This window comes from Leucoraja erinacea, unplaced genomic scaffold (assembly GCF_028641065.1).
Source record: "Leucoraja erinacea ecotype New England unplaced genomic scaffold, Leri_hhj_1 Leri_62S, whole genome shotgun sequence".
Taxonomy (NCBI): Eukaryota; Metazoa; Chordata; class Chondrichthyes; order Rajiformes; family Rajidae; genus Leucoraja; species Leucoraja erinaceus.
In genome coordinates this window covers 183,960-197,500 of record NW_026576542.1, presented here as the reverse complement: position 1 = coordinate 197,500, position 13,541 = coordinate 183,960, and the positions used below count along the sequence as shown (strand labels likewise).

The 13,541-nt window shown below is 49.1% G+C and overlaps 1 protein-coding gene across 2 annotated transcripts in view; it reads left to right on the top strand.

Moving 5' to 3' along the window:
* Nucleotides 1–12,257, top strand: part of fosl2 (FOS like 2, AP-1 transcription factor subunit) — a 28,548-nt gene extending 16,291 nt beyond the window's left edge. For both annotated transcript variants that reach the window (XM_055631046.1, XM_055631045.1), the window contains 2 exons: nt 1,475–1,582; nt 11,676–12,257. In XM_055631046.1, the coding sequence (XP_055487021.1) occupies nt 1,475–1,582; nt 11,676–12,194 (627 nt within the window). In that variant the 3' untranslated portion in view covers nt 12,195–12,257. The remainder of the gene's footprint in view (nt 1–1,474; nt 1,583–11,675) is intronic.
* The last annotated feature ends 1,284 nt before the right edge of the window (nt 12,258–13,541 follow it).

Sequence of the window (13,541 nt, the reverse complement as noted above, 5' to 3'; positions counted from 1 at the left end):
TTAAAGGACACTCCTTTAGGAAGGAGATGAGGAGGAATCTCTTTAGTCAGGGGGTGGTGAATCTGTGGATTTTTTTGCCACAGACGGCTGTGGAGGCCAAGTCAATTGATATTTGAATGGCAGAGATAGATAGATTCTTGATTAGTACGGGTACAGGGGTTATGGGGAGAAGGCAGGAGAATGAGGGTTAGGAGGGAGAGTTAGATCAGCCATGATTGAATGGTGGAGTGGACATGATGGGCCGAATGGCCTTATTCTGCTTCTATCACTGATGAACATGAGCTTATGAAAGCCCCTTGTTCATGTCACGAGATTTGATCTCTTGTATCTCAGGAAATCTGTACTTGGGTTTAGAGTAAAAGCATTAGATCAATGCTGGCAAGGGGAGATTAGACTCTGAGAAGAGATTTGTCCAGACTTTAGCAGAAGCAAGCACTGGCAAGTGTTGTGTGTTGCCTGCTGTGGTAGATAGAGCATGGAGACAGGACATACCTAGCATTATTGTCCCAGCCAATGCATAACAGCAAGAAGACTCGGAAAGAGAAGATTCTCCCTGAGAATCAATAGACAATAGACAATAGGTGCAGGAGTAGGCCATTCGTCCCATCGAGCCAGCACTGCCATTCACTGTGATCATGGCTGATCATCCCCAATCAGTACCCCGTTCCTGCCTTCTCCCCATATAGAAACATAGAAACATAGAAACATAGAAAATAGGTGCAGGAGTAGGCCATTCGGCCCTTCGAGCCTGCACCGCCATTCAATATGATCATGGCTGATCATCCAACTCAGTTTCCCATCCCTGCCTTCTATCCATACCCCCTGATCCCTTTAGCCACAAGGGCCACATCTAACTCCCTCTTAAATATTGCCAATGAACTGGCCTCAACTACCTTTTGTGGCAGAGAATTCCAGAGATTCACCACTAAAAAATGTTTTCTTCATCTCGATCCTAAAAGATTTCCCCCTTATCGTTAAACTGTGACCCCTTGTTCTGGACTTGTTCTTGTTTGGGAACAATCTTCCTGCATCTAGCCTGTCCAACCCCTTATGCATTTTGTAAGTTTCTATAAGATCCCCCCTTAATCTTCTAAATTCTAGCGAGTACAAACCGAGTCTATTCAGTCTTTCTTCATATGAAAGTCCTGACATCCCAGTAATCAGTCTGATATCCCCTAACTCCGCCATCTTTATGAATTCTATCTAACTCTCTCTTGAAAGCATCCAGAGAATTGGCCTCCACTGCCCTCTGTGGCAGAGAATTCCCACAGATTCACAACTCCCTGGGCGAAAAGGTTTTTCCTCATCTCCGTTCTAAATGGTCAACCCCTTATTCTTAACCTATGACCCCCTGGTTCTGGATGGAACCCGGGTCTCTGGCGCTGTGAGGCAGCAACTCTACCGCTGCGCCACACGTGACAATCGAAGCACCTTTTGAACCGTTAGTAACGCATGTTCTTCCATTGCTGATCAGCTCACCCCAGAGGAAGAGGAGAAGAGAAGGATACGGAGAGAGAGAAACAAATTGGCCGCCGCTAAATGCCGGAACAGACGACGAGAGCTCACGGAAAAGCTTCAAGGAGTAAGTACAATGGGATTCACATAAACCAGAACAGGCTGTCACGTTGGAAAGGGTACAAAGAAGATTTACGAGGACCAGAGGGTCTGAGCTGGAGGGGGTTCCTAGAAAGGAGGTAGGTGAGGAGAAACTTCTTTAGTCACAGGGTGGTGAATCTGTGGAACTCATTGCCACCGAGGGCTGTGGGGGCCAAGTCAGTGGATATATTTAAGGCAGAGATAGACACATTCTTGATTAGAGTTGGGGTGTCAGGGGTTGTGGGGAGAAGGCAGGAGAATGGGATTGTGAGGCAGAGATCAGCCACGATTGAATGGCGGAGTAGACTCGATGGGCCGAATGGCCTAATTCTACTGCAGTTGTACAGGGTCTTGGTGAGACCACACCTGGAGTATTGCGTACAGTTTTAGTCTCCAAATCTGAGGAAGGACATTATCGCCATAGAGGGAGTGCAGAGAAGGTTCACCAGACTGATTCCTGGGATGTCAGGACTGTCTTACGAAGAAAGACTGGATAGACTTGGTTTATACTCTCTAGAATTTAGGAGATTGAGAGGGGATCTTATAGAAACTTACAAAATTCTTAAGGGGTTGGACGGGCTAGATGCAGGAAGATTGTTCCCGATGTTGGGGAAGTCCAGGACAAGGGGTCACAGCTTAAGGATAAGGGGGAAATCCTTTAAAACCGAGATGAGAAGAACTTTTTTCACACAGAGAGTGGTGAATCTCTGGAACTCTCTGCCACAGAGGGTAGTTGAGGCCAGTTTATTGGCTATATTTAAGAGGGAGTTAGATGTGGCCCTTGTGGCTAAGGGGATCAGGGGGTATGGAGAGAAGGCAGGTACGGGATACTGAGTTGGATGATCAGCCATGATCATATTGAATGGCGGTGCAGGCTCGAAGGGCCGAATGGCCTACTCCTGCACCTAATTTCTATGTTTCTATGTTTCTATGTTACTCCTATAATTTGTGAGAGGTTGAGTAGGCTGGGACTCTATTCCTTGGAGTGCAGGAGGGTGAGGGGGTGATGTTATAGAGGTGTGCAAAATCATGAGAAGAATAGATTGTGTAGACTCTTGCCCAGAGTAGGGGAATTAAGAAGCATCGGTTTAAGGTGAAGGAGAAAAGATTTAATAGGAATCTGAAGGGTAACGTTTTCACACAGAGGGTGGTGGGTGTATGGAACGAACTGCCAGAGGAGGTAGTTGAGGCTGGGACTATCCCAACGTTTAAGAAACAGTTAGACAGGTACATGGATAGGACAGGTTTAGAGGGATATGGGCCAAACGCAGACAGGTGGGACTAATGTAGCTGGGACATGTTGGCCGGTGTGGGCAAGTTGGGCCGAAGGGCCTGTTTAAACGCTGTATCACTCTATGACTCGATTTAAGGGCTGTGTATAGAGACATAAAGCACACAAACTGCCCGTCCAGCTAAAGGAATCCACATTGACTATCGATCATCCACTTGCACTAATCCTAAATTAACAGTTTTTAAAAATTCTCCTCACATCCCCGCCAAGGCCCTCCCAGATCCGATAACTCATCTCCTCTCATCTGGTGGGCTGAGGAATGGCAAATGGTGTTGAATTTCCGATAAATGTTAGATGTTACATTTGGGAAGGTCAAATCAGGTCAGGACCTTCATGATGCATGGTAGGTTGGGCCTTGTGCAGTGTTGTAGAGCAGACGGATCTTCTGTGGTGCAGTGGGTGGCGTTTCTGCCTTTACAGCGCCAGACACCCGGGTTCGATCCTGACTACACGTGCTGTCTGTACGGAGTTTGCACGTTCTCCCCGTGACCTGCACAGGTTTTCTCCGGTTGCTCCAGTTTCCTCCCACATTCCAAAGGCGTACAGGTTTGTAGGTTAATTGGCTTCTACAAATTGTCCCCTCGTGTGTGTGTGTAGGAAAGAACTAGTGTACGTGCGATTGTTGGTTGACGTGGACTAACGGCCAAGGGGCCTGTTTCCGCACTGTATCTCTAAACTAAAACTGAAGAGAAATCAGGGTAGGAACTTTGCAGTTCCCAGAAGGAGTCCTGGGAATTCTTGTGGAGCAATGGGATCTTGGAGTGACATGAGAAGGGTCGCGACCCGACAAGTCTGAGGAAGTGTCTTGAGCCGAAACGCCACCTATTCCTATCCAGAGATGCGGCCTCACCTACTGAATTACTCCAGCACTTTGTGTCTATCTTCGATCTAAACCAGCGTCTGCTGTTCCTTCCCGCACATAGTTCCCTGAAAGTGGTGTCACCACTAGTGTTGCCAACTGTCCCGTATTAGCCGGGACATCCTGTATTTTGGGCTAAATTGGTTTGTCCTGTACGGGATCGCCCTTGTCCCGTATTTGACCGCTACTACTTGGGTCGAGGGGGCTGTCCCTGCCTCACCCGTCCCGACGTAGTGCAGCCCATGGAGTGCAGCAGCAGCAGCAGCAGCGCCTCGCCCGTGGCCCCGTCGGTCGGCAGCCCGGCCAGCTGTCCGACCTTCGGACCTTCGCTTACCGCCGACACCACCACCCCTCCTGCTCATGGTCGATCATCGGTTCATGAGTTGGGCGGGGCGCTGGACGTCGCGCGTCCCGGTCCAAAACTCCTCAGCTGGCCCCGCCGGCTGGGCTTTGTGTGCAGTCCAGCACCCGGGACAACTCATCATTCACCCAGACACGGCCCAGTCGGTCAACGAATTGCCGTCGGGAATTTGTCCCGTACTTTGACCCTTTGTCCCTTATTTGGGAGTGAGGAAGTTGGCGACCCTCGTCACAAGTCGATAGAGTGGAGGGAAATACTCCATCCTATCAGTGTACTGTGTGTGTACATCCCAGTGTACTGTGGCTCTATATCCCAGTGTACAGATGTGTGTATATCCCAGAGTACTGTGTGTGTATATCCCAGTGTACTGTGTGTGTGTATATCCCAGTGTACTGTGTGTGTATATTCTAGTGTACTGAGGCATGTATATCCCAATGTACTGTGTGTGTATATATGTGTGTGTAGATACGTATGTGTGTGTGTGTTTGTGTGTGTGTATGTGTGTACTATGTGTGTGTGTTCGTGTATGTGTTTGACTGTGTGTGTGTGTGTATATCCCAGTGTACTGTGTGTGTGTATATCCCTGTGTGCTGTGTGTGTATGTCCCAGTGTACTGTGTGTGTGTATATCCCAGTGTACTGTGTGTGTGTGTGTATATCCCAGTGTACTGTGTGTGTGTATATTCCAGTGTACTGTGTTTGTATATCCCCGTGTTCTGTATATCCCAGTGTACTGTGTGTGTGTGTGTGTATATCCCAGTGTACTGTGTGTGTGAAGTATATCCCAGTGTGCTGTGTGTGTTTATGTCCCAGTGTACTATGTGTGTATATCCCAGTGTACTGTGTGTGTGTGTATATCCCAGTGTACTGTGTGTGTTTATATCCCAGTGTGCTGTGTGTGTATATCCCAGTGTGCTGTGTGTGTATATCCCAGTGTGCTGTGTGTGTATATCCCAGTGTACTGTGTGTGTGATATCCCAGTGTATGTGTGTGTATATCCCAGTGTTTCAGCTGTGTGTGTGAAGAAGGGTTTCAGCCCGTACTTTGCCTATTTCCTTCGCTCCATAGATGCTGCTGCACCCGCTGAGTTTCTCCAGCACTTTTGTCTACTGTGTGTGTGTATATCCCAGTGTACTGAGGTGTGTATATCCCAGCGTACTGTGTGTGTGTGTGTGTGTGTGTATCCCAGTGTACAGTGTGTGTGTGTATATCCCAGTGTACTGTGTGTGTGTATATATCCCAGTGTACTGGGGTGTGTGTATTTCCCAGTGTACTGTGTGTGTGTGTATATCCCAGTGTACTATGTGTGTGTGTGTATATCCCAGTGTACTGTGTGTGTGTGTATATCCCAGTGTACTGAGGTGTGTATATCCTAGTGTACTGGGGTGTGTGGTGTGTATATCCCAGTGTACTGTGTGTGTATATCCCAGTGTGCTGTGTGTGTATATCCCAGTGTACTGTGTGTGTGTGTATATCTTGGTGTACTGTGTGTGTGTATATCCCAGTGTACTGTGTGTGTGTATATCCCAGTGTACTGGGGTGTGTGTGTGTATATCCCAGTGTACTGTGTGTGTATATCCCAGTGTACTGAGGTGTGTATATCCCAGTGTACTGTGTGTGTATATCCCAGTGTACTGTACTGGTGTGCGTGTGTGTATATCCCAGTGTACTGTGTGACAATTTGCTCATGGGTGTATTAGTTTCCCACTGGTAGCTAAACTGGTTGCTGCCGTACAATTGTAAATGTAAGACTGCATGCTGAGCTGAGTTTAGCTCGTTGCCACGTGTACCGAGGTACAGTGAAAAGCTTTTGTTGCGTGCTAACCAGTCAGCGGAAAGACAATACATGATTACAATCGAGCCGCCCACTGTGTACAGATACATGATAAGGGCATAACGTGAATAACTCTTAGTGCAAGATGAAGTCAGTAAAGTCCGATCAAAGATAGTCCGAAGGTTTCCAATGAGGTAGATGGTAGCTCAGGATGCTCCCTAGTTGTGGTTGGATGTTTGATATTCTGGTCCCTGGCCTCGGGGAATGGACAGATCCGGGAGGAGCGTAGTTATAGTAAGAAATGTTACTGTGGGAGTAGAGATTTGAGGAGTGGAGCGATTGTAGTGTGTCGGAAGGAACTGCAATCGCTGGTTTACACCGAAGATTGGCCCAAAATGCTGGAGTAACTCAGCGGGACAGGCAGCATCTCTGGAGAGAAGGAATGGGTGGCGTTTTGTGTCGAGACCCTTCTTCAGACTGAGAGTCAGGGGAGAGGGCAGGACGCAGATATGGAAGGGTAAGGTGTGGAAATGAGACATCAAAGGGGATGCCTCGCAGATCAAGGAAAATGTAGAATAGATCATTGTTAGCTGGGGGAAGGTGACAACGAAGCAAACAGAGGTAAAATTTAATCAGGGGGGACAGTCAGACTGGTCGGAGAACAAGGAAGGGGGAGGGGATGGAGAGAGAGAGAAAACAAGGGTTACTTGAAGTTAGAGAAGTCGATTTTCATACTGCTGGGGTGTAAGTTTATTTATTCATGTGTGTATATATTTATATAATGGTATATGGACACACTGATCTGTTCTGTAGTCAATGCCTACTATGTTGTGTTGTGCTGTAGCAAAGCAAGAATTTCATTGTCCTATCTGGGACACACATGACAATAAACTCTCTTAAGTCATGAATCTTGAAGCAAAATATGACCTGCAATTTGCACTGGGCCTCACTCTGACAGCGGAGAGAAGGAACGGGTGATGTTTTTCTTCAGGTGTCCCCATTCCTTCTCTCCAGTGATGCTGCCTGTCCCGCTGAGTTACGCCAGCATTTTGTATCTATCTTTGGAGCGATTGTAATGTGTGTTAGCGGATCCACTTCTGTGGCCAGCGAGCGTAGAGTCGCCTGTGGTGGGCGCCATCTTGGATGATCTTCCGTTTCCCCCCCCCCACCGGCACCACACCTATCCGAGGAAACCTGATGATCCACATCGGCAGATCCCACAGTGTTTCAGTTCAGAGATACAGTATGGAAACAGGCCCTTCAGCCCACCAACAATCACCTGTTCACACCAGCTCTATGTTATGCCCCTTCCTCATCCACTCCCTACGCACTAAGGGGGCAATTTAACCCCACAAACACGCACGCCTTTGGGATGTGGGAGGAAACCAGAGCACTAGGGTGGTGAATCTGTGGGATTCTTTGCCACAAAAGACTGTGGAGGCCAAGTCAGTGGATATTTTTAAGGCAGAGATAGATCAATTCTTGATTATAGACAATAGACAATAGGTGCAGGAGTAGGCCATTTGGCCCTTCGAGCCAGCACCGCCATTCAATGTGACCATGGCTGATCAGTACGGGTGTATGATGAAAGAATAACCACATAACCATATAACAATTACAGCACGGAAACAGGCCATCTCGACCCTTCTAGTCCGTGCCGAACACGTATTCTCCCCTAGTCCCATCTACCTGCGCTCAGACCATAACCCTCCATTCCTTTCTCGTCCATATAACTATCCAATTTATTTTTAAATGATAAAAACGAACCTGCCTCCACCACTTCCACTGGAAGCTCATTCCACACAGCTACCACTCTGTGAGTAAAGAAGTTCCCCCTCATGTTACCCCTAAACTTCTGTCCCTTAATTCTCAAGTCATGCCCCCTTGTTTGAATCTTCCCTACTCTCAGTGGGAAAAGCTTATCCACGTCAACTCTGTCTATCCCTCTCATCATTTTAAAGACCTCTATCAAGTCCCCCCCTTAACTTTTTGCGCTCCAAAGAATAAAGCCCTAACTTGTTCAACCTTTCTCTGTAACTTAGTTGCTGAAACCCAGGCAACATTCTAGTAAATCTCCTCTGTACTCTCTCTATTTTGTTGACATCCTTCCTATAATTAGGCGACCAAAATTGTACCTCATACTCAAGAATTGGCCTCACCAATGCCTTGTACAATTTTAACATTACATCCCAACTTCTATACTCAATGCTCTGATTTATAAAGGCCAGCACACCAAAAAACTTTCTTTACCACCCTATCTACATGAGGGGAACTGTGCACAGTTATTCCCAGATCCCTCTGTTCACCTGCATTCTTCAATTCCCTACCATTTACCATGAATGGGTCGACTGGGCTTGTATTCACCGGAATTTAAGATGAGAGGGGATCTTATAGAAAGATATAAAATTCTTAAGGGATTGGACAGGCTAGAGGCAGGAAACATGTTCCCCATGTTGTGTGAGTGCAGAACCAGGGGCCACAGTTTAAGAATAAGGGGTAGGCCATTTCGCCATTTTCACCCAGAGAGTTTGTGAATCCGTGGAACTCTCTGCCACAGAAGGCAGTAGAGGCCAATTCACCGGATGTTTTCAAGAGATAGTCGGATAGAGCTCTTAGGGCTAGCGGAATCAAGGGATATGGGGAGAAGGCAGGAACGGGGTACTGATTGTGGATGATCAGCCATGATCACATTGAATGGCGGTACTGGCTCGAAGGGCCGAATGGCCTACTCCTGCACCTATTTTCGATGTTTCATGGTTCTATGTTAAACGCAAAGCACCAGAGTATTTCAGCAGGACAGGCAGCGTTGCTGGCGATATGGGTGATGTTTCGTGCCGGGATCCTTCTTCAGAATGCTTTTTGTTTTAAAAAAGCATTAGCTTGCTTTGGAGAACTGCAGATTCTGGAATCTTGAGCCACAGATACAAAGTGCTGGAGGAACTCAGCAGGTTAGGCAGCGTTGGTGGATGGGAACGGATAGATGACACTTTGGTTCGGGATCCTTCTTCAGTCTGGGGGAAGTGAATGGGGAGAAAGTTCACCTCTCCATTCCAGCTTTGCAGCTGGGCAAGACATGGGTGAGGCCGCACTTAGTGTATTGTCTTCCATTTTGGTCACCTTGCTACAGGAAGGATGTCATCTAAAGCGAGCAAAAGGTCGCAGAGAAGATTTCCGAGGATGTAGCCAGGACTCGAGAGCCTGAGCTACAGGGACAGGTTGAAAAGACGGTCCAAAGCTAAACTATGCTGGCTCCAGTCAGAATTCTGCCTGGTGTTTGTAGCTGGGACGCAGTGTGCGGGTGGCAGGTCCGGTGGGCAAGGCAGGGTCCCTGGGTTTATGTGGGGTGAGGACCAGGCGTCAGGCTGCAAAGGCAAAGCAGGTAGCGATGTGTTCCCCGACATTTACGCAGAGGGGGAATGTCACACACGGGGTGGTGCGGGTCACAGAGTCACGGACTGGAGCAAGGGTTCCCAACCTGGGGTAGATTTCACCAACCCAGGGGGTAAATGTGTTGATTCTGGATTTGTACATATTTCTTCTCATTGACTGTGTGTTTGGTTCTGGTATATCTGTTCATCATTAGTTGTTCATAGATAAATGAAGTAACATTGTTATGTGCTATTAAAGTTGCCTGGGGTAAACGGGACGGAAAAGGTTGGGAGCCCCTGGATTGGAGCGTGTTGTATGATGGAGTCACGGGCTGGAGCGTATTGTATGATGGAGAGTCATTGTGTTGTATGATGGAGTCACGGGCTGGAGCGTGTTGTATGATGGAGTCACGGGTTGGAGCGTGTTGTATGATGGAGTCACGGGCTGGAGCGTGTTGTATGATGGAGAGTCATGGACTGGAGCATGTTGTATGATGGAGTCACGGGCTGGAGCGTGTTGTATGATGGAGTCACGGGCTGGAGCGTGTTGTATGATGGAGTCACCGGCAGGGGCGCGTTGTATGATGGAGAGTCCTGGACTGGAGCATGTTGTATGATGGAGTCACGGGCTGGAGCGTGTTGTATGATGGAGAGTCATGGACTGGAGCATGTTGTATGATGGTGTCACGGGCTGGAGCGTGGGTTGTATGATGGGGTAGTCACCAAACCCAGGGGGTGTTGATTCTGTGTTACATATGATGGAGAGTCCTGGACTGGTATATCTGCATCATTGTATAGATGGAGTAACATTGTCACGGGCTGGAAGTTGCCTGTTGTATGGGATGGAAAAGGTCATGGACTGGAGGAGCGTGTTGTATGATGGAGTCACGGGCTGGAGCGTGTTGTATGATGGAGAGTCATGGACTGGAGCGTGTTGTATGATGGAGTCACGGATTGTAGTGTATTGTATGATGGAGTCACGGACTGGAGCGTGTTGTATGATGGAGAAAGGAAAATGGAGGAGGAGGAGGAGGAGCCTGAGGGCTAAGGGACTGAATAATAATAATAATAATAAATTTTATTTTCGGGCGCCTTTCAAAGTCTCAAGAACACCTTACAAAAGTTAACAGAAGAGAAAAAAAACATATAGTCGGAGAAAAATAACTAATAAGGACATCTTCAATACACAAAATAAAGATAGAAATCGTTCCAAAGACACAAAATCAAAACATCAAAAAACACAGTGTGAAGAGAGAGCAGCGGCAACTAAAGCGCGCCAGCGTCCACTCTCCCATCACGGCAGCCATCTTGGACAAAGACTAACAGGATTACCTTACAGACAAAAAATCATCCCCCCACAATGGACACCACTGTGGAGGAAGGCACAATGTCCAGTCCCCACTCCCAAGTTCACCCCAAAGTCAGGCCTAGTGAGGCCACCGCAATTGCCTCTACGGAGGCCCGATGTTCCTGGCCGTTCACACCGGGTGGTCTTGCCCCGGCGTCGGGAGAGTCCTCTCAGCGGCTGGGCCACCTGGAACGACCGCTTTCTAGCTGGAGACCGTGGCTTCCGAAGCCGACAAGGCCGCGCCGGTTTGGAGCTCCCAGGCTCCCGATGTTGAAGTCGGCGCCGCCCGCTCCGCTCCGCAGACCCGCAGCCCGGAGGTGTTGCTCTCGGCAGTCACAGCTCACCGGAGCTCCAGCGCGTCGATCCAGCGCGGCGACCCAGGCAAGGCATCGCCCGCTCCGCTCCACGATAGCGCTCCAGCGCTGGCCCGCCACCGAGGCCGAGGTGCTGGGTGGTCCCCACCAGGAAACGGCGCTCCACGCCCGCTGGTAGTCCACGAGGACTGGTCGACGGGGCAGCCTGGAGAAAAAAGCTGCCTCACCGACCAGGTAGGGACCTAGAAATAGAATTACCCCCTACCCCCCCACAGTAAAAAGTCAATTTCTCCAACAACAAGAACAAGACTTACTAAAAATCAAAAAATTAAATGAATTAAACGGACAGCTGCTGGACAGCGGCCGTTCCCCAAGATGGCTCCTCCTCCCCTGAGGGTGCTGGTATACATTGATAGACACCAAATGCTGGAGTAACTCAGCGGGACAGGCGGCATCTCTGGAGAGAAGGAATGGAGAGACGTTTTGGGTGGAGACTGTTCTTCAGACTGGTTAGGGATAAGGGAAACGAGAGATATGTACGGTGATGTAGAGAGATAAATAACAATGAATGAAAGATGCGCAGAGGAGGGGCTGTTCCTCTGGTTTGTGAGTGGTCTCAGGCGGGGGGCGGGGTTGTTTTGTTTATACTATTCTTATAACAAATGTAAAGCACTTTGGCCAACGAGAGTTGTTTTTTAAATGTGCCATATAAATAAATGTGACTTGACTCGACTTGACTCTCTCTCTCACTCTCTCTCTCTCCAGGAGACGGAGAAACTTGAGGAGGAGAAGTCGACGTTGCAGAAGGAGATAGCCGTGTTGCAGAAGGAGAAGGAGAAGCTGGAGTTCATGCTGGTGGCCCACAAGCCCATCTGCAAGATGGGGCCGTGCGCGGGCCGTGAGCGGGGGCGACGGCAGGGGGCGTCCTCGCCGGACCCGCGGGCGGTGGTGGTGAAGCAGGAGCCGCCGGTGGTGGCGGGACGGGAGGACAGAGCCAAGCCCGCCAGGCCCCAGCGCTCCGTCATCAAGCCCGTGACGGAGATCAGCATCGCCAGCGCCTTCTACTCCGAGGCCGAGCCGCTCAACACCCCGCTGGTGGTGGCCTCCACCCCCGCGCCCAGCATCACCCCCTGCCCGCCCAGCCTGGTCTTCACCTACCCCAACGTGCCCGGCCTGGAGCAGGAGTCCTCCTCCGAGTCGTGCTCCAAAGCCCATCGCAGGAGCAGCAGCAGCGGCGACCAGTCCTCAGACTCTCTCAACTCACCCACCTTGCTGGCACTCTGAGACACTCCCTCCCTCTGGACATGGACCACCCTCGGACCTTCTGGGTGGACACTGGACCTCCCTTCCCCCCTACCCCCTCCACCCCACCCCCCTCGACTCACACCAACCTCCAGCCTGATGAAGGGTGTCCACCATGAAACATCGCCCATTCCTTCTCTCCAGAGACGCTGACTGGCCCGCTGATTTACTCCAGCATTTTTGTGTCCTTTTGTATACGAACACTAGACTTTGGAAAGAGTGACTCCAGCATTTTATGTGTATCTCGGGCCTTCTGGACTTGTATCCACCCATCGACCAGAACTAGCTTGGAGGGCAGCGGAAGTGGTTCGAATTTATCTCCAAACGCTTCAGACTGGCTTGGCAGGGAAGGGTCGGGCATGGTGGCACTGTTGTGGACTGGCATCTGGCAATGGATGGTGCCACCAAGCCAGGGGAACAGGCAGAGCACGGTATCCATGACGACGGCAGTGGGCCGCCATCTTGAATGGGCGATGCGCTTTCATCTCAACGAAGGACAGCTCAAAGACTGGAGACGTTACTCCAGCATTCTGTGTCGTATCTTCAGCTCAAGTCAACTGCAGCCTGATGTCTGAAGATGGGTCTCGACCCGAAACGTCACCCGTTCCTTCTCTCCAGAGAGGCTGCCTGTCCCGCTGAGTTACTCCAGCATTTTGTGTTTGCCTCCATCTTAAAGACTTCCGATCCCTACCTACCATCTGATCTCGGTTTGAGAGCATTTGTTTGTTTTCCTGGTGTTTTATCTTCCCTCTGGAATACCGACACGAACACAGTCAGGTGACCCGTACGATGTATGATTTTTTTTTTAAACTTTGGAGCAATTTTTAGTTATAAGGTTGATGCTAACGCCATACCTGCAGTCCTTTGATTCCTATTTTGACCCTCTCTTGCACCACGTTGATGTACTGTCAAGGACAAATGATTTTTTTGCCACGCTTACAATATGGGGCAATTAATACAATGGGCATCTCCGCAGTGCTGGACAAGGCTGTGGGCCTTCCACATTTAACACAGCAAAGGGATCTGTATTCACAATGTATTGGGTTTTTCTATCACTGTACGACAAACACCCTCTGCCTTCTGCCTTCGGACCTTAACTTTAATATTTATAACTTAAAAAATTGGAAAGAATAATAAATGTATGAAAAAAACATTTTTTTGAATGTGGGTGAGTGGGAATTGGTTGTTGGAATGATGTAGGCAGCATTGGATGGGGGTATGAATAGTGGCTTTCACTACCTGCTGATGTCGGCAAGGCTGGTAAATGTGGAGGGCAGGACCTGAGGTGCTGGCTAATTCCCAAAGGGACAAAATGTCTGAAGGAAGGTC